Source organism: Cydia fagiglandana, chromosome 6, assembly GCF_963556715.1.
Source record: "Cydia fagiglandana chromosome 6, ilCydFagi1.1, whole genome shotgun sequence".
Taxonomy (NCBI): Eukaryota; Metazoa; Arthropoda; class Insecta; order Lepidoptera; family Tortricidae; genus Cydia; species Cydia fagiglandana.
The window spans coordinates 14,373,577-14,395,020 of NC_085937.1; the positions used below are offsets into that span (position 1 = coordinate 14,373,577).

Genomic DNA, 21,444 nt, shown 5'->3' on the forward strand with positions numbered 1-21,444 from the left:
TGGCGGGTTTTATCAGTTCAACGCTACGCGCGTCTGAAATTAAAATGGTTGCATTGTGCCGTTTTCAATTGGAGGATAAACCTTGGATAGTTTTTCAGGCAGCTATTTTATTCACAGTGTGCTAAATTCTAAAAGCGAAGAGAATAGTTTTGAATGATTCACGGTTAGTTTCACTAGACTTATATCGACCGGGATATGAACCGTGATTACATTTTCTATTGTTTTCGAGCTCCCGATATTTCGACGCAGTTACATTGCATCTTGTTCACGGGTAATTTAACTGATAATAGTGTCAACTTTGACACCCACCCGCTATCATTAGTTACCCGTGAACAATATGCATGTAACTGCGCTGCCGTGTCACGCGCATCTCATGTAACTGTAAAAGTTGAGTTTCGAGATAATTACGTTTAAATTTTTAAAGATTCAAATGCTGTTATCGTTGACGGTTCGTCGTAATTTTTTATTTTTTTCTAATCTACATGTAGGAAATATGGTCACAGATTGGGCCCTTTCATTTTTTTTCACATTATTGAATAGTTTTCATTTTATTCGAATTAAATGATTTCGCATGATCAACTCTTCCATACTATAGTGGTCACACGTAGTCATGTAAGTCAAGTTACATGAGTCCATACCCCGGCCGGCGAGAGCAAAAATGCGTTGACAGCTTAATAGTGCGAGGACACACACTTTGGTCGATGTCGATAAAAACAACACGATGTACTGGACCACCGTTATGATATGCAGAAGTATTAATTATTGTTGTAAACAAAATTAAAACCAAGTGTTTGTATTTATTCAGTATTTTATGTAATTTTCGTAATATACAATTAGCATTTTTTCTAAATTTTCTGATTTTAAACTCCTTCGCCTTGCCGATAAAATCCATTTCATCCAACTAAAGGACCGTTCTAAATCTACTGTAGTAATCGGAGCAAAACGAAATAATTGATAGTGATTATGAATTTGTTCTGTATTAGGTAGTTCCACTTCTCTGCCAGATATCAATTTATTTAAATTGTTTAAAGTTAAAATGCCAACGTTCTTCTTCAACACATTCTGATACTTATTGTGAATAACTTTATAATAATAATAATTTTATGTTGATAGAAAATTGTTTTAGGGTTATTCTTAGAAACGCGTGGAGGAGGTATCAAGTTGTAATAAATAACAAATACTAATGGCTCAGTTTAAAAAAATCATTGTGCTTAATTAAAATTCGACTATTCTATCGACATCCATATGTCGATAGAATAGTCGATATTTAATTAAGCACTAGGAGCAGACGCATTTTTGCTCTCGCCGGCCGGGGTATGTACATGACATACGTGCGATCAAACGTGACACGTATTACTATACCAATATTGTTGTATAAATCGAGCGCTCGGCCAGTTATGCCTAACTCCGGTAACTTAAGAAACGATGTTGATATTTTGGTCGTGTCAGCCATACAACTCAAGTTAGCGGAGTTGTGCCTGACGCCATCGGCACAAAAATGAAGTTACATGAGTTAGTCATATGCTTTTCTCAGTAAATAATGAAGATCATTAAAATTTTCTTTTAGAAGATATATATATATATAGAATGGTTTTTAAGACGATTTAGTCTGGTTATCCGTAACTCATGTAACTCGAGTTAACGGAGTTTGGCGTGACACGGCAGTGCGTCGAAATATCGGGAGCTCGAAACGAAAAAAGGTAATCACGGTTCATATCCTGGTCGATATAAGCCAAGAGAACTGTTCATCGATCGAGCATGTTGGGATCCAAGCTGTGGCCATTACTGTCATTAGACAGGAACTCTATTACCTCTGCGATATTAGGACAATGGAACAATCAACTAGGTTAATTGAAACGTTTGTGCCAACAGTAATCACTGCGGGCGTTGCATGCTTAAAAGCTTCAAATTTGCATAAACGCCACAATTTCCATGTTCACAGCTCGCTGGTTCTATTATGGTCCAATGGCAACAAATTGTTATCAAACAAATACAATATACTTCGTGCAAAAATCTTAAATCGGTCAGCTACATTATGATACATTGCATCTCAGTAATTTCCCTTACAAAATGTACCTATATGAAGATAAAAACGGTCTTAACCAAAATTAGTTATTAAGTATTTTTTGAGCGGTAAACATATCTACCCGAATGGAATTAGACTTTGATTTGTTTATTAGAATTATTAGTTACGAAGAAGAAGGAATAGGGGCAGGAAATAGCTTACTTATAAGGTTCATTCCCATCCTTTTGCGAAACGTGACGTACCCTTTTGTGAAGTAAAAGGCGAGACATACCCACTAACTTTCACATTTACTTTAGTAATGGCATAATGTGTAAGTATACAATTATATTTTCTAAAATATTCATAAATCTAGGTACCTAGTACCTAGTAGGTACTTCTATACTCTACTAAATGCTCGTATTTTTCACAAGGTGAGTCAGTGTACTGCATATTGATCGGTATATTTGCAGACTGATAAGCCCGGTGACATGTGCGGCCGGGACGAGATACGAGAGTATTTGCGTTTATCAACACAGGATTACGGTTGCAGAATAAAACATGACTGTGATATTTCTTTGGTACAGCCATTTAATGAAATAAAATAACTGGAACGAATTAAATCCGTACAAAATAAATCTGACTTCTATAAATTTTGTTAAAGAAATTGTGATAAAATGAGTTCATGAAGTACATTATTGTTGAATCTAAAAATGACATTCCATTTCCAACTGCAGCTGCAATACTGTTCATTTTTTATGGAAATTGACAATGACAGCGACGCGTTTCCATAGTAAAATGAACAGTATTGCAGCTGCAGTTGGAAATGAAATGTCACTCTAAAGGTGACAGTCCATTTCCAACGACAGCAGTATTACCGTTCATTTTACTATGGAAACTGACAATAAATAACACCGACGCGTTCATATTACTCGTAGTAGGGCCGCTGCGGTCAGAAATGGAATGTTTCCCTTATACCCGTCTACAGTATTACCTACATATTTGGGTCATGTAGAGTTATATAGTTTATTCAGTTGATTTATTTGCTATTGCTTTTTCTCACAGGTTGATATGGACATGAAGGCATAAACGAGCAAGTTGAGGTAGGTTATGTTACTTTTAATTTAAAGTACCTACATGTTATCTTTGGTGTTGGAGCCTGTTTCATATAACATAAACCTTCATTAGGGAGTAGGTAATTATAATATAAAAAAAATATAGAAAAACTGCAACGAATTAAAAATATATATTCTACAATTAGTTTTTTTCTTAGTACACGATAAAACTGTTAAGTAGAGACTATACTTAGTTAATGACCTAATATTAAATATCATCGTAGAATCTTCCATTAGAAATACTTCACATCAGCACTCATTAAATACCCAAAGTGACATTAAAGCAAATTATATTTTCTCGTAAATAAAACAGTAAGAAGAATCCCATAAACTTAACGTATAATATACGTTACGCTTCGAACGATACCTATTACATTTTATTACTTCAACAGATCTCCATCTTCAATTAGGATTATTTGGGGTTGTCTCACACCAAGTAAACATACTGATGGGAAATTTGCAACGTCTCCAAGCTAATTAAGTATCTCACGATACACATTCTCACTTTATGTATTCAGACCGTTAGTTAACTCACTGACAAACTTTTTGACTTCGTTATATTCTTACGTGAAACATTTTAATTAAATTTTGGTTTTCCTAAATACCTATTTTATCGAACGAGCGTTTTTATTTGAGTAATGGCATTACTTTGTTGTTTACATTAAACAAATTGACCATTTAAACTGAATTTCATTATTTAAACAGTCTTGATAAGACTGCAATTAATCTGAAAATCTTTTCAAAAGAAAATAAAACAAATGTAAAACAAGCGCGAGCGTACTACCCCACTAATTACAGAAGCGCTTTGTCAAGAGCTTTTCTTTTGAGAAATGGTGTTTTTCTATTAGCGAGAGTAACACAATATGGTCGGAGGGAACGAAGCATACTCGTGTGTGAGCCCCGAAAAGGCTCACAATAACCTCTTTATGAGCGTCGCTTTATCTGCCAGCGGGCGGCATCATATCAATTTTATTGACCTATTGTACGAGTAATCGACGTATATACCCAAGGTGTATTTTATATTTCCAAAGCTATGATTCTAGTATGCTTCAGGCACTTTACAATGTGATAAATGTCGACAATTTTATGAATAGGTACAAAGAAAACAATTTTGCTCCACCATTCTAAACGTCGATATTCATTGTATACCCAACTGAAGTGGTTAAAGTGGGTCAAAATCAATTTGTAAGTTGTGATTGTGACATCTACTTACCAAATTTCAACAGTATAGTTCTTATAGTTTCGGAAAAAAGTGGCTGTGACATACGGACGGACAGACAGACAGACAGACAGACATGACGAATCTATAAGGGTTCCGTTTTTTTGCCATTTGGCCACGGAACCCTAAAAAGGTATCTAAACAAAACCTTTGATGATCATTTCTAAAATCTTTTATGGTAAAATCGGCACAAAATGAGGCCATTTGTCAACCCATTCACGCCAGGACGCACACTGGTACCAATTAATCTTGTAAACCGTTATTACTTTATTTCCCTTTATGTCTCATGTGCTGAATTTTTATGTCCGCTGAAAGGTCAACATTAAACTCGGGTGTACCAAAATGTATGTCCACAAATATATTTAACAAGTGGACATCATAAATAGCGTGATTTACTATGAAATTTGTTTTTGATAATTTTTTGTATAAAGTAAGCTAGTTTTACACCATTATGCTAGTAACAAGTCTATAGCTATGATTTGCTAACCAGTGGCCTGCTTGACAATAATAAGTAATAAAAAGTGTATACGGGCTGAGACATGTACTACCTACCTACATATATACATCCTTATTCATAAAACTTTACGGGCTTCATTTAGTTAAATTACATTTTATCCCTTTTTACAAATATCTCAAAATGACAGAAAAGGACAAATATTTGTAGCGCGTATATGAATAAGGGGGTAAATCTTTATATTATATAACCATTCGCTACAATGCCTCATCATGCAGTCATGAGATGTTACTTGTTACAAACAAACTCCGACTTGTCGGCGCCGATTCATTTTTCCTCAACTGCATGGGAGCGGCATTTCCTCCAGGCCCCCCTCTATCACAATAGGCGATGACAGCACATTTATTTCCCAAAAACTAGTGTAATTTCCTTTGCCATTAGTCTGATATCATAAGTTGATAGCTGCAGATCGTTATTTTCATGTAAGCTCCGACGTTAGGTTATTAATACTAGCTGCTCTTGTTGTGGGTTGATCGCAAAGCTATTATTATATTCATTATCTTTAGGTACTTGTATTTTTTTGTTATTATTCCTGATTCCTTTATTATTGATTCCTGTAACTCGTGACTAGATAAGTTAAGCAGTCATTTAGGCCAAGAATTCATGGACGCTTGCATGTGCCCCCTGTATTAATGAATACAGCTTTTTGAAGAGTCGTTAAAGCACAATGGTGCTTTAACGACTCTTCAAAAAGCTGTTAAGTTCTTTCTCCTGAAAGCCTTGGCATTGTATCAAGGATTACTCCAAGCACTATTTTGTGTTTCTTAAAAAAAGTAGTGATTGTATTCTTGCATCTTTTGTTGCTTCAAAAATTTTTACTTAAGGCAAGGTTAGTAATTTAGTCTAGTGGCGAGTATTTGTGACTTTGCATGCCTAAAGGGTCTGCGCTGCACATGGAGCATAGACCCTTTAGGTACATACATCTGACAGATGCATACAACTCATATTTTTTTAAATACCTACTCTCGCAACCTACATTTATAGATATTTTCGCTTTCACAAATTATACAAGTCTAATATATCATTTTCTATGTTTCCAGAACATTTAATAAAGCAACTATTCATTAACGTGGTTATAAACGGCAGAATTAGAAGCCGCGCTCGAGTCGTTAATTGATGATATTGAATATGTATATCGACACTAAAGTAAAAATTGTTAACGTTTGCCACTAACACGCAAGAACCCAAAGATGACTGTTATATTATTATATTTGAACTAGCTATGATTAATGTATAGGCAACCTAACCTCTGAACCATAAACCCTATAATAATAAAAACAAATATGTTGAATGCTCTTTTTTTAATCAAAGCTTTGTGACCCATTTAAAATTGCGCATGGCTTTTTAACTAGAAACAAATGACGCTGAAAGGCCCGTCCATTAGATATCACTCTCGCGTTAGGAGTGTCATAAAGCGTAACACGCGGGTTTTCACTGCCAACTGCTCGTTAAAATTGTCACCGCCATGTTGGTAACGACGACACGCAATATTCCGGGAAGTGTGGATGGCTTAGTTATACCAATTTTGGTAAACTGGAGAGTAAGGATGTCAAAATTAAACCACTTCAGAAAACTAAGATGAATCGGGTAAATTTATCGCAGTAAATTCAAATCAAAAGTTGGAAATAACTATAATAAATATAGGTAATTTTCTTCTAATTAAAGTTTAATGTTGACATTGTTGACTAGTAATATTGTACTGTGTAATAATTATGTTTTCATAATAAGCGCTGCAAATTCGTAAATATTGCCAAATGAACTTTAGCATTATTCTGTTGAAAACATGTTTGCGATATTCGAAATTATGTTGCTATAGATACAATCATAGATGTCTATTAATTAAGATATTTAACTTAAGGTAGCTTCTAAATCGGACCATATCCGACTTAGAAATTACCTTATGATAAAAATCTCAAAAGAGATACATAGTTGTATAGCGATCATTTCTTTGATTAAATAAACACGCCGCAAACAAATTTATTTGATGTACAGTCGCCTTCAAGTATATTTACACATTGAGGGCCAAGAACCTGACTGTCGGGTACAATGTTTGTAGCGACTACGCGCTACATACGGCGAAACCGTGGCTACGCGCTACGAGCGTAACTCGTAGCACTTAGTGGCAATGAATGTCTGAACATGTACATTTAACGTCTTGGTAAAAGAAAATTTGTTAAGTTTTGGACTCAGCAATACATCTAATGGCGCCTGTGCTTACAGAATATAAAAAATAGTAATTGGAAAAGTAATGTCTCTTCAATTTATTTACACACCTACTCGTAAAGCAGTAAACTGACCTTTCTGAAACTGACTCTTAGTCATTTAGTCAATAGTGGCATTACGTGATGCACGATTAGATTGTTCCGCGCTGCGCTTCTATTTTAAAATAAATACAATAAATATTATACTTTAACCCCCTTATTCATAAACTTTTACTAAAGTTGAGAAGCCGATAATAATCATTTGTCCCTTTCCGACGTATTGGTATGATGGAAAGGGACACACGATTATTATCGGCTTGTCAACTTTAGTAAACGTTTATGAATAAGGGGGTGATTGTATACCTACTTCTTTAATAATTAGTTTTTCACCTCAGCAGCTCGAACAACGGTACTTTGCTTCTTAAAAACAGTGAGCAAAATGCGATTTTGCTCACTGAGTCATTTTGTCTCACTCAGTGAGCAAAATCGCATTTTGCTCACTTAGTGAGACAGTATGAGTGAGCAAAATCGCATTTTGCTCACTGAGTGAGACAAAATGTCATTCAAGTGACTTTTATAGTCAAATGTCATTTCAACATGCGGGGTCTAATACAAGTTCGATATACTTGGGTTCTATTATCTCTGTCCCTCTAGGTATGTTCTCACTGCTTAGGGTGAAAAATTTTGTGTACTACACGAGATCAAAGTTATTTACATCTCGTGCGCTTTTGAATCCCTTACTACGCTCAAGATTCTAAATTATAGAATCTTTCGCTTGCACGGGACTCAAAATAAGCACTCGAAGAAATATCAAACTTTGATCTCTTATTGTACAAATAACTATTTACTTTTGTTCGGTTAACACGCGATGAGATAGAATCAAAATATATCCTAGAGCGTAGGTACCAAATGTCCAAATAAATACATATTTTTAGTACTTGTGAAGAATGGATAACCTATACCTAATTATAGGTAAATTTTCCCAAAAGATACTAAATCTATTTGAACAATGATTTGTCTTGAGAGAAAGCTATATTAATTTCAATGCGATGTACATAATAAATATAATATTTTTTAAAGTTATTTAGCAATATATTCATGAAAATAAAATAAAATACAAGATAAAAATTACTTATATTATTAATTAAATTGTAATATACAGTGGAAACTGGATAAGTGGAATCGCAAGGGACCGGCTGTTTAGTTCCGCTTATCCAGGTTTTCCATTTATCCAGTTTTCCACTTAACCAGGTTCAAATAAAACGTTTTTTCAGTTACAGAGGCTCTCGCTAACAGAGGTTGTGGGTGCTAGTAATGTCGCTTATAGAGGTCACGTATAGCATGGTCAACTAAAAGATCAAGACTTAAATAATCATCTTTTATTAAATATGTATGTAGATATGTATGTATTAACAAAATATAGGTATGTAATCCTGACTTTAAAAAAAGCAATACTGTAAATAATCCACAGTATACTCGTATACAATTTTCAAAATTTCAAAAACAAAATCAATCAAACAAAATCACTCCTAATATTTACTTATGCAAGAGAAACCAGTATGGTTAAATAAATCAAAGTACCGATTGTACTTTAATGAAAAAAATCCGTCATTTTGGTTTGTTGACTTGAGTCACATTTTACCACATTTCTTTTAATATCGAGAATATTGTCGAACACATTTTTGTAACGTGAACAAATTTTATAACGCCGAGCTATTCCACTCAAAGAGGTTTCGGAGACGGCTGCTTCCAGTTACAGAGGTAAAAATAAGAAATTTTCGAAAAAATGGATTCCGCTTATAGAGGTCCCAAAATTCCACTTATAGAGGTAATTCGTTGCCAAGGGACTGGAACCGAGAACTTGGGTCCACTTAAAGAGGTTTTCCACTAACCCAGGTTCCACTTATCCAGTTTCCACTGTAAATATAATTATGGGTTAAGTCATTATGTACATCGTAGTAAAATTATCACAGGGCAGGAAGTCGGCTAGGGAGATGCTTTACGAGTTTGTGAAGGACCAACGAGCCGTAAGAAGAACCGTTAGGGCTGATCATTTTTCAAGTACTTACTCAATATGGTATTTTTAGGTAAACTGGAAGAGATCCCTATTAGGGATAAGTTCGCCATTGTACTATATTTATGTTATATCTAATGTATCTGTATTCCTCTCTTCCGTACAATAAAGTGTTACTTACTTTTTATTTATTTAAGAACTAGCACAATTTATTATTTTACAGAATTTTAAAACTAGAGTACCTAACATATATTATTCTACTGTTTTTGAGTGGTGTACTTACTGGATATTCCAAAATTGAAAAGTTGCTAATAATATCTAAAAACATTCATAAATAATGACTACATTTTCTATTTTTTTTTTATGAACCCATGCTTAGTTCGTTAATAAACTTGTATCAAAAAGAGCAGGTGGCTATTTTATATTCCAATCTTATCTGATAAATTTACTCGTTTGCAAACAAAATTACCCCTTTGAAAATATGCACATCTACTTTGATTTTATGTAGAAATATTTTACTCCGAGGAGAAAGCCAACAAATATCTATTGGCTATTGAGTGTGCATTCACCGCTCAACCTTCACCCACTGAAGAGCGAACAGCTTCAGCATGTGTGGCTCAATGTTAAGAACTACCTAATACGACATCATGGTTTAAGTATTTCACGATGAGTTATGAAGGCCATTAAACGTACATTTTGACATAAAAATGATCTAATGTTAATATATTAAACGTTTTTTTAACAAACATATAGATGTTTGCCCTTCTTGTTAATAATTTAATGATTAAATAAAAATATATTAATATATTACAATGTCAACAACTTTCATTAATAAGAAACCTTAAGTTATTGTCGCGACTTAGGTTTTTAACTTACCTTGAGATTGTACCAAGAGTAAAAATATAAGGCTTAACAATAATACAAATTTTGGAAAAACCAAAATATTAAGGTATACCTAAAACGTAATTCTATTTTTATTGTAAAAATCATAAATATTTTATCTCAAACATACACCACTATTTATTTTTGAGAACATTCCCCGCAAAGCGTAAATTTGAATGAACTACAGCCAAAATCTATCCTACCACGATTAAGTCCTACATGTCATCCCTACATTGAATTGTAAGGTTGGCAACGCCGTCATTACTCCGTCAGGTAGAAAATAGCACATTGTGTGGCCTCATATTATTGTGTGCGGCAAGTCGTGTGGAACGATAATGGAATGGGTTGAGGACACCATTAAAAAAAGTTTAGCTCAATAGTAAAGTTGCCTTACATCCTTTGACCTTTGGGATGCCTGGAGTCGAGTTTGCTCTCTGTAAATTTAGCGGGTCGAAAGGAAGGTCTTTATGTTTAGCTAGTTTAATGGAAATGATTTCTTTTGAAGCTGTACAGTTAAAAAAATCAAAGGATTTAGTTTGTAGACGACCGGTCTGGCCTAGCGGGCAGTGACTGTGAAGGCGATGGTCCTGGGCTCGAATCTCGGTAAGGGCATTTATTTGTGTGATGAACACAAATATTTGTTCCTGAGTCATGGGTATTTTCTATGTATTTTATTTATCAATAGAAGTATGTATATCGTCACCTAGCAGCCATAACAAGCATTGCTTAGTTTGGGGCTAGGTTGATCTGTGGAAGATGTCCCCTGACATTTATTTATTTTTATTAATATTTAAACTTTAAGTTACTTGTTGCTAATTCTTTTATTGTTGGTACATTATTGGGGTAAGATAAAGCCTTAAGTTGCGACGATAATGTTTAAGTTACCTGAGACCTACAAACGTCATGTTTATTGTAAGTTCCTTATAATCAAAGTTGTTGACATTGTATCTTCGTAGTAGCCATGCTACAGAATAATTCTGTAGCATGGCTACGTTCCATAAGGTGTAGCATACGCTGCTACGAGGATATAACTCTGAGAGCGATATCGAAATATTGTATACTGTATGTATAGTCGCACCAATAAAAGTCTGCAGCGGATTTGATAGCCCACGCAGTGTAAGTGTTATGTATACGTCATAATTTCATAGAAGTTTTATGTTTAAAATGACACTTGCACTGCGTGGGCTATCAAAATCGCTGCAGACTTTTTACGATCTGGCTATATTAGGGTTTGATATACAAGTAGGATGGACAATCCGTAAAGATTTAAGACTGTTCAATCGCATGTTGTCGCGACAGTCGAACAAATTGGATTACGTCGCGAAGGGTTAAATAGATTTTGTCTATGGTTAAACAACTTTTCTTAATGTGAGGGTAGATGAAGGGTTAAATGCTATGAGCGTCTTTTGCGCGGCCATTTTTGTCGTTCGAGCTTCAAGAGGTCAGAGCTGTGAGAACAAGTGTTAGTAAAAGTGAATAGACGCGCGACGCGTGGAGTTGGTGGCCACATGGACTGGTTTACCAGAAAGCTAAGTGTTTACTGCTTTGTATTTATGTCTTAGTATTGTACAATTAAATGATTAAATGTTCTGGCTTGCCACGTGACTTTGCCGTGGAAGCAGTAATGTATGTACGAGTTTAGCTTGCCACGATCCAGGTCGTGGAAGCTGTTGGAGACCATCTTAGGTAAAGCGGACAAGGTTATCTTAGGAGGGCGGCAGCTTTGGCTACTGAGCGAAGCTACCAGGTGCCTCCGTGTCTGGGTATGACTTGATGTGCCCCAGGCTTTCAACTCCACCTGGGTAGACTAGATGCGCCCCAGCGTGCGAGTGCCGTGGCGGCTTCGGCTGCACGGCTAGAGGTGTGTCGATGTACGGCAGTGGCCTCGGCTCGGATGTTAGGCGTCCGGGTTATCCGACCTTGTGTCGGCGGACCCCCCGCGGGGGGGGTCCTTTAAACCTTCATCTCCACCTGGGTAGACTAGATGCGCCCCAGCGTGCGAGAGCCGTGGCGGCTTCGGCTGCACGGCTAGAGGTGTGTCGGATGTGCGGCAGTTGCCTCGGCTCGGATGTTAGGCGTCCGGGTTATCCGACCTTGTGTCGGCGGGCTCCCCGTGGGGGGAGTCCTTTGTATTGTACCTCCATCCGGCTGGGTAAGATGGTGCTCATGTGTTAGAGTTAAATGATAGATATATGTAACTCTTATTTATGATCGATGGAAGATGCCATCACCTTTAGAAATAGACATATAAAAAAGAGCCTATACTTAGCTGTAAACACTTGGTGACCTGTCATTTCATATTTACCTTTTAACCACAGATGGTGCGTGAGAGGCAAAAAGCGAAGCAGATAAAGGAGACTACTACAAGACAGTAAGGTAGGACTAACCACTCCTATTTACCCTTACACATTACCATTATTAACATTATTCCTATTGTCGCGGCGTTCTAGCTGGACTATTGTTGTAGTCTAGTGTAATTACTTGTCCGAGTATAGTGTTCAATATGGGAACGTCGCGACACATGTAATTACTATAGTTTGTCAAAGGACTGTCTCATTTCAAACATAGACAGAGAGAATCATACTATCTTTATCTTACACTAGTACTAACACCCAAAAGAAAAGGATGAGTATAGATTTGTTCTTATTTACTGACAAATTTGGTTTGACCTATATAAGCGAATTCCTCAAAATAGTTTCTGTCAACACGAAAATGTATCTATAGTAAATTTCTCACGCTGACACTTTAGTAAATTAAGATAGTTAATAATATTGAGTAACGCACTCGCAATGCATTTAAAATGCCTGTCGCAATATCTGAAAAGTTTTCCAAGCCAACTTCGTTCAAACAAGTTTTGGCTGAGATCGGGTACAAAACCACGCACTATAATCTCGACTGCACGCCCTGTTTTGGCATGTCGCCAATATGTCGAAGTAACACAAACGGCTAGCGGGGTCATTGACCTACATAGATGTGCAGATATTAATATTATATTATACATTTTTTGTGTACAAGCGCTGGTGGCCTAGCGGTAAGAGCGTGCGACTTTCAATCCGGAGGTCGCGGGTTCAAAGCCCGGCTCGTACCAATGAGTTTTTCGGAACTTATGTACGAAATATCATTTGATATTTGCCAGTCGCTTTTCGGTGAAGGAAAACATTGTGAGGAAACCGGACTAATCCCAATAAGGCCTAGTTTCCCCTCTGGGTTGGAAGGTCAGATGGCAGTCGCTTTCGTAAAAACTAGTGCCTACGTCAAATCATGGGATTAGTTATCAAGCGGACCCCAGGCTCCCATGAGCCGTGGCGAAATGCCGGGATAACGCCAGGAAGAAGATACATTTTTTGTGTACAATTTAGTGCTCATAAAAGTAAAGCTTGCATTTGAAACTACCACCTTATATAATACAAGCATGTAATTTGAAAATCATGAACAGTTACAAAGAAATATAAACTTGATATTAAAAATTAAGAGAAATATAAAAATACGCTCATTAGTTTTTCAAGTTACATGTATGGAAAAACTGAAAATAGACCAGAACATATTTTTATTCAAACAAAAGTGAAGACCTTTGAAATTCATATTCTACGAAAGCGTAGGCAGGATAGTAGGCAATTTCAATACCTAGATGTTTTATGAACCCACGCGGGCCACGCAACAAAAGTATTGCTAACACCACCTGTAGTGGAATGATAACAGGGGGCCGATTTTAGAAATTCGACCGCTCAATTACGTGTATTTATCAAACTACACAACGGGACTTAATCGCGTATTTAAGTTTTAAGATTTACCTCTGACGTTTCGAGGACGGCGTTGTCCCCGTGGTCTCGGAGAAGACTGGATCAAGTTGACATCAACATCTTCTAGCCAAGGCCCCTACGTTTTCTGTTCTCTTTGACGGCGCAGCAACTAGTATCATTTCTCTCTCCTGGCTCTTTTAAAATGCCATTTGTCAAAAAAGGACAACCATACTGTTGACAAGGTGAACTTCAAATCAAGTGTTGCCTTTTTTGATGCATCCAGGCTGTGTATGTGTGCGTAAAAACGTGTATGTGTGCTCTTTTAGGGATGTGAAAAGTCGATTTTAATCATGTTATATATCGATAAACGCTACACAGCGGAACGAAATACCTATTAATTGAAGCTTCAATATCTTCGTTAAACATATACATAATTGAAATGCTAATGAATAATAAATATGTTAGAATATAATAAAATATTTCAATTATTGCGGAACACATATCTAAGTAGGTATTTATGTATTTTAAGTAAATATCTGAACTTTCCCTTGGTTCCCTGCTGGGGCGTGACGATAAAATTATGATCTGATAACCACAATAAAGAATAAAAGCGTTTTTGTTCATTTTAGATATCGTCAAACCTTTGAAGTAAAATTAAAATTGTAAGAAATGTCGATAGTTTATCGATATGACTTTATCGACATGGCTACAGCAAGGTGGTGTTAAATTGTTAATCGTACACTAAACAAAAGTGGCAACAGTGACAGCTCGCTGAGACCCCGTCTATATATATTATAAGTCTATGCTTCTAGCCGCGCGAGTTTTTCGAACTACCCGCACTTGGTCTTGTTTATCAGTTTGAACGTTTTGCGCACTATAGGTCACGCTGTCGACACACAACACTAACGATATTCGATTTATCGACTGTCGATATTGTTATTGTGTTATGTAGTTTGATAATGTTTAATAATCGTGAAAGTTTAAATCAGTGTTTTACGTGTATTTCGTTCAATAATATCTCCACCACTAGGCATTTAATTTCTACTAATATAATTGAAAACAAGTGGTCAATACCACTAGATTCCCAATTTCAGTTTGAAGAAACGTCACATTTGACACTGACATATCTAATCCATATCGTTTCTAAATCTATTAACTGACGTATCATATCGATCATTAAGTCTTATTGAATTAATCATGGGGATGATATAAGGCTTTACACAAAGTATCATTTGTTGTTCTTAAAATTACTTACGAACTGAATTATTAATGTTTGCTCGAATATTCATACGATGTGTTACCGTGGTTTTGACATAAACCAAATTGTTCTTGACGATGATAAACCGCGAGAGCGAAATTGAATTTAACTTGATACACGGTTTCTAACTGGTTAATATGTAATGAGAACTTAAAACGTGTAATACGTCGTCGTAACTCGAATTCAAGACAGAAATTGCTAACATTGTCATGAATGGTTTCAGCTTAAAATGTATTAAGTCTATTTACTTTTAGTCTTAAGAGGGTTAAAACATTTTTTAGTACCTATGTGATGTTCATGATGAATAATATTATCTAAGTTTTTCTAGGACGTAGTCGCGTTTCATAATAACTTTAACAATATGTTCGCGGTGTCTCAGATTTCCCGCGGGAAAGCAAGTTACCAGATAAAAATAGTGTAAACTTGAATTAAGTATGCGTTCTGTTTTATTTTTTACAGTTTTGCGTTTCATACTGCAATTTCATGTTTAAAATACTGAAATCACTTTTTTAGTTTTTTAATAGTTCTTGTGATGGTATTTATTCCACGACGATTCAGACGATTTCCATGTGGTTATGCAAAAGAGAATCGTCTCGATGATACCGGCTTAGGGGCAGTAGTAGGTACCAACAGCATTCTGGAAGGCCTGAGAATCATATACTGGCGAATTGGATGCGCCAAATTATAGGATTTCTTAAATTTAGAAAATTGTTTAGTATATAGTTTAATATACATATACTCGTAGTTGTAATATTATATAAGGTGCAAAACACATACCATTACATTAGTTCCTAAGTTATACTAACAAATATGGATGTAAATCTGAAACAAAATTTACTAAATCGGGCATTTTCATTTATTTTTTACTCGCTAGTTTGTAACGGTAATGACCTTTTGGTGTTCCAAATTTCAAATTAAAAAAGAAGACTAATAATTTACACGTTGCTATTCTAATTTGAGACAAAACCTTGACACGGATTGCCCTTCGTCGGTCAAAGCCTTAAAAAAAAAAACATTAATTCTGCATGAATGGGCAATAATCAAAAGTCGCTGAAAGGTGCGTTGTCGGCAGCTTTATTTGAACATAAAAGGCTAGTTCGTGGAGCCACTGACGCATCACGCAAACTTGGCGTGTTGTTCTTCATCAAATGGGGAATGACAAGCAAGTTATGATTGTAATAATCAAAGAACTATTTTTTGCTGATACGCAATAAAGTCTAGTAGTAAAAACGTGTCACGCTTGATTAGTTAGTTTTTCATAGAAAACATGCTTCGTCGCAATATATACACGTAATACAAAGCAAAGTAACGAAGTTGCCCTAATCACTGTTGGTGGATTGTAGAATATCCAGGCGCGGCTCACTCCACATTTTGCATTGTGGCGCTATCTACTAAAACATGGCCATTGCCGGACGGCAAGGTCATATCCGGATTAAAAAATATTTCGATTAGTATATTACTATTTTACAATAATGATAACTTTCATCAATGATTTAAAAAATACTCTATTTGTTATTTACAGTAGTACGTATAAACATACCCGAAGCCAGTAGCAAATTAAAATAATTAATAAATATAAATATAGCTTCATTAGGTATAATATGCAAATTAATCAGTAATAACGTAGGCAATTAGAATTGTGTAATTAGTAGGTACACACTATTTCAACTCATTTTGACATTTCATTATTAAAGTAGTTCCATTTAACTCCGGTGCCATACCTACATCATTTAGACATCATCTCTTTATCTTTGTGATCCAACATTATTACTATATGTATACTATACCAGCAATGTGAGATGAAAAGGCTCACCTAGAACCCCTTTTCCAATTTGCACGGCTTGTAAATCGCACATAATGTATCTTTTCATCGAATGCTGATACGCTGAACGTGTCTAACGGAACTATTCCCGGCAAAAATACGATACGTGATTATTTTACGGGACCTTTCTTAGCCTTTAGTTTACGACTCCCATAGTGCCGTGTGTCGAACGTGTTACACAATAAATTTAAACATTTACGACTACATAGGCCGATTTCAATGATATCTGCAATAGTAGTTGCGAATTTGTCTCGGTCTTCGATATCACTGAGACTGTAGTACCTATATGAGAAAGATGAAATAAGTTTCCCAATATCACGGGTTGGTGAGTGTTTCACATACAGTGTATTTCGAAAACAGGAGATCTCTGCTCATAAATTTGTATAAGGTTCATGGAAGGAAAGTTATTTACGACGTCAGTAGTGAAGCCTTCTCGTTCAGAAGCGTAATAATAAGGGATTATGTATGATGATATTATTATGACCATAGACCGGTATACTGTTCACTTATTCTACAACAGTCACAATTCACAATGCCTGCTGCGACCGGTTCATGGGTGTCTATTGTTGCGCCTGTGAACGGGTCCCAGCAGGCGTTCTACATGACATTAAAGCTCTCCAAAGGGCCTCTACGTGTTGGATCTATATCCCCACGCAAACCTATCAAAAGAGCGGGATTTATAGGCCCGTGAAATCCAAAGGGATTATGAAACTGTAAGACTGCTATGGGAGATGGCTTATGACTTATGACTATTATTATGGCTTAGACTGACTTTCTCAAAGTAAGTAGGTAACGTGTTACTAAACGACCACTAGTACTTAGTGTAGGAATGCAACAAAATTAAGCAGATAGATAGCTTAAGTTTGTGTAGGCAATATAGTTTTTACCTATTAACTGTATTCCTCTCTTCCGTACAATAAAGTGTTACATTTATGTACTTGCTTGCTTACGAAAGCATTATTTTTTTAGTTATTCTTCAACTTTAATTGAAATATAATACCTGTCTAAACAACAAACTTATAATAAAAAGTAACCTAAAACTTAAACTATGTACCTACATAACTAAATTGTATCGCATAGTATTTAGTTATGTATCTAGGGTTAGCTACTTCTTTTAAGTCTCGCCGTCATGTACATTTTATCTTAGATTGACTATCATTTAAAATGTATCTCTCAGTTACTTAAAGGTTAGCTGGAAGAGATCCCTTAACGGGATAAGTTCGCCTTTGTACACATTTACTGTACTCTCTCTGTGTTATGTATAGGTACTTGTTTTGTGCAATAAAGTGTTTACTACTACTACTAAAACTAATACAAAAAAAAACTAAAAATCAACGTTTAAAGGACATTAAATTTAGACATTAAATGGCCAAAACCGGGCCAGTGGCCGCAACCGAGTCATATGCCCTCTATACATGTTGTCATGTTGTTATCATACTGATAAATGTTTTGACGGTTTTGTTTTTATTTTTTATGAATAGCCTTGGAGTTGGTAGTCATCCTGCAACAACAGGAATTCAATTTTATTTGTGCGTTATCAACTTATCATGAATATTTGTTCCTGAGTTATAAATGTTTCTAGGTATTTACATGTGTGTATGTTATGTGTGTGTTATGTGTACTGTTATGTGTGTGTGTGTTTGGGCTGTTAAGTTTCATAATGGATGGCGCTGTTACAAACGCAAGCTAGGCAACGGTAGTTCATCGTAGAATATACATATATAACTGTCAAATATGAGAATAAACGATTGGTATTGGACTATTGGTAACTTAGCAACTTATTTAACAAAGTGGTCCATCGAGCCGGATCTGAACCAGCGACCTATGGATAAAGATGCCCCCGGTTGCGGCCACTCGCCTAGTTTTGGCCATTTACTGTCTAAACTTGATATACCTCTAAAATAAATGTATTCGTTTTCATTACAAACTCAATTACTTACTATGCAACGCTTTATAAACTAAAAACAAGATTATTTTAATAATATAGCTTTCTAGGATACCAACTGGCTAAGGTGGCCAAAACCGGGGCATCTGCCCTACATGCCTTTTTGAGTTTACTTTGGAATTGGTCCGATATTTGATTTATTTTAATTAAAGAGTTGCTCGGCATCATTATGCACTATATAAATAGTGCCAGTGCCGCTATTTGGTGTTAGGTACGAGAAGATTGTATCAATTTTGTTATTTTGTTATTGTTGCGTTTATTTTGTAGATATATTCTAATCCTTTGTTACGCCTTCTTTGATAGATTGGTTCACAGCTTACTGACAAAATGAGGGTCAGTCAAGTTCCACTTTCATCTAATATTGGTCCCTTTCGGGTTAGCTATTTGCATAATTACCATAAATAGGTCACGGGAATAATCCTGGGTTTTCATTATACCTTTGTTTAGATGAATTAGTGCACTACAGTTCACACAAGGTTTATTTAATTAATTATATTTGTTTAAGTAATTTATGGAGAAATATACTGGAATGACTCATAGTTATTTATTTATTTTCAGACCATATTATTATTATGTCGTATGGCTTTATTCCTGAATAAACATTTAATTTACAATTTATATAAGTACACAGAAAGAAAATATTTACAATTTAATATCTAAATTGAGCAGCCAATCCCTTCAGACCATATATTGCATTAGTATTTTGTTTTTGTAACTAAAACGACTGAAAAGTCATTACGTTTTAGCTGTGAATAAGCACTGTGAAATCTGATAGCCTAGTACAAAAGTAGCCCCAAAATCCTTCATTTGTAATTCAGAAAAATACGGCATTTATTCTGAAACGAATAAGAAGTCGAAAGCACAATTATCGAGAGACTTTTGTTAAAGAAACGCCGTGGTGAAATTTATCGTGAAATCTACGTCAAATTGCAAAGTAAGTGGGGCATTGGGCAAACGTTAAGTATTACGCATTTATTTCGGACGACGTGAAGTTGAAGAAAATTGTCAATGATCACATCCTCCCCTTCCCCTAAAAGACTACGAGCTTAGCAAAATGAATGTCGGTCTTTAACCACATCTCCTCGTATAACTTGTCTACCTATTTATGGGTACTTGTACTTATTTTCCGTTCTCTTTTGTTTTTGTTTCCCATGATAACGTATGTCGATGGTCGAGCACGCACGAACGCTGAGGAAAAAGAAACTATTTATTGACTACAACGTGAAAAATAATAACAGTAGCCAAGCGGAAAAGGGTGGATAAAATATTAGCAAAGAACAAACATTCTCATTTAACTACGCTTCTAACTTCGCGGGGATCAAGTAGTAAGCGTGTTACATAGAATGTTTAATAGAGGTATTAAGTTTCTTAAACGTCTAAAGTTTTAATCTCGCGCCGTCGCGCACAAACAAAACGTTTACTCGCTACGAGATGCCGTAGATACCTCTACGGCGCGTAACACATTTACATAAACAAATCAAAGATACCTGTGGGGCCTCCGTTCGTCTTCGTGTTCTTCCTTCAAAAACGACGGTTGCAAGCTGAACCTGCGTCTGAATTGATGTCGGCCCTTCATTGTGGAGTGGTCACTTAGCACATGTTTCGAGTTTGTCACTGGGGGCGCGTAAGTAGCGGGCTCGCGGGCGTTACGTGCGCGGCGCCGGGCGGTCGGGCGGCGAGTGTGCCGCCGGGCCGAGCCTCCGCCTGTGCCCGCCGTACTCTCGTAGAAGCACAACGCACTTCAACTCAACGCATCCAATATGGACGGAGGCCTTTGTCACGGATAGCAATGTACAAATTGAAGAAATGTTCTCGGAAATTTCAGAGAAATTACATGAAAGAAACTTAGAAAGTTCTCTGTGAGAATGTTCCCATGAGAACTTTAACGTTTTGTGTAGTATATAATATTACACGCCACATAACAGTAAAGCGGGCAGGCGAAATATTTAAAATGGCATGTGTCTACGTCTTGACACGATTAGATTGTTTATTAAATTTATGTTCCAGAGAATATCCTTCATAGAAGTTTCGCAACTTAAGAAACTTCTCCTCGGTGCATTGCTAGTCACGGATTCGTGAAGCGACATTACCAAAAATCTATTACTTGTACAGAATATTTTTTTTGATGTAACTATCTAATAAACAAAAACATTAAGCGCTTTGCTTCTACTTTCCTTATGCGCACTGCCAAGGAATGGAATTCCTTGCCGGCGTCTATATTTCCGTGTTCTTATAACCCGGCAACCTTCAAATCAAGAGTGAACAGGCACCTTCTGGGCGAGCTCGCTCCATCGTAGGCCACGTCTACGCCTCGGCTAGTCTGTGGCCATGAGTAAGCCCATTCATAAAAAAAAAAAAACATTAAATAGGTACTTAGTAATATGTTGACGGGTGTTTATTAAAGGACATATAAGGATAAGGATTAGTCTCTCAGCAACATATTGAGTAAACATTAATAATCGCATCAAAGTAAATACAGATTACAAAAAACGCAACGTAAAAATTTAAGAGTAGGTAACAGGACATGAAAAACAGTCATATTCTTATTTTGGTCGGCAAGAAAATTTATTTGGCCAGAAAAACTTATTTAGTTAGTCAGTAATTGTTGGTTGATGATTAATTAGGCAGAAGACGATAGTAACTATTAAGATAACCAAAAAGGGAGCCAGACTCTTTGCCCTTAAAATTTTTATGTGCTAATGAACGCTTCGAATAAATCTTTTTAGACATCG

At 36.0% G+C, this 21,444-nt stretch overlaps 1 protein-coding gene across 1 annotated transcript in view; it reads right to left on the reverse strand.

The window, feature by feature from the left end:
• The window catches only part of LOC134665328 (ras-related protein Rap-2b), a 41,505-nt gene extending 21,049 nt beyond the window's left edge, over positions 1-20,456 (reverse strand). The window contains exon 1 of the mRNA XM_063522257.1: positions 20,200-20,456. Within this exon, the coding sequence (XP_063378327.1) occupies positions 20,200-20,288 (89 nt within the window). The 5' untranslated portion in view covers positions 20,289-20,456. The remainder of the gene's footprint in view (positions 1-20,199) is intronic.
• Positions 20,457-21,444: the final 988 nt, after the last annotated feature.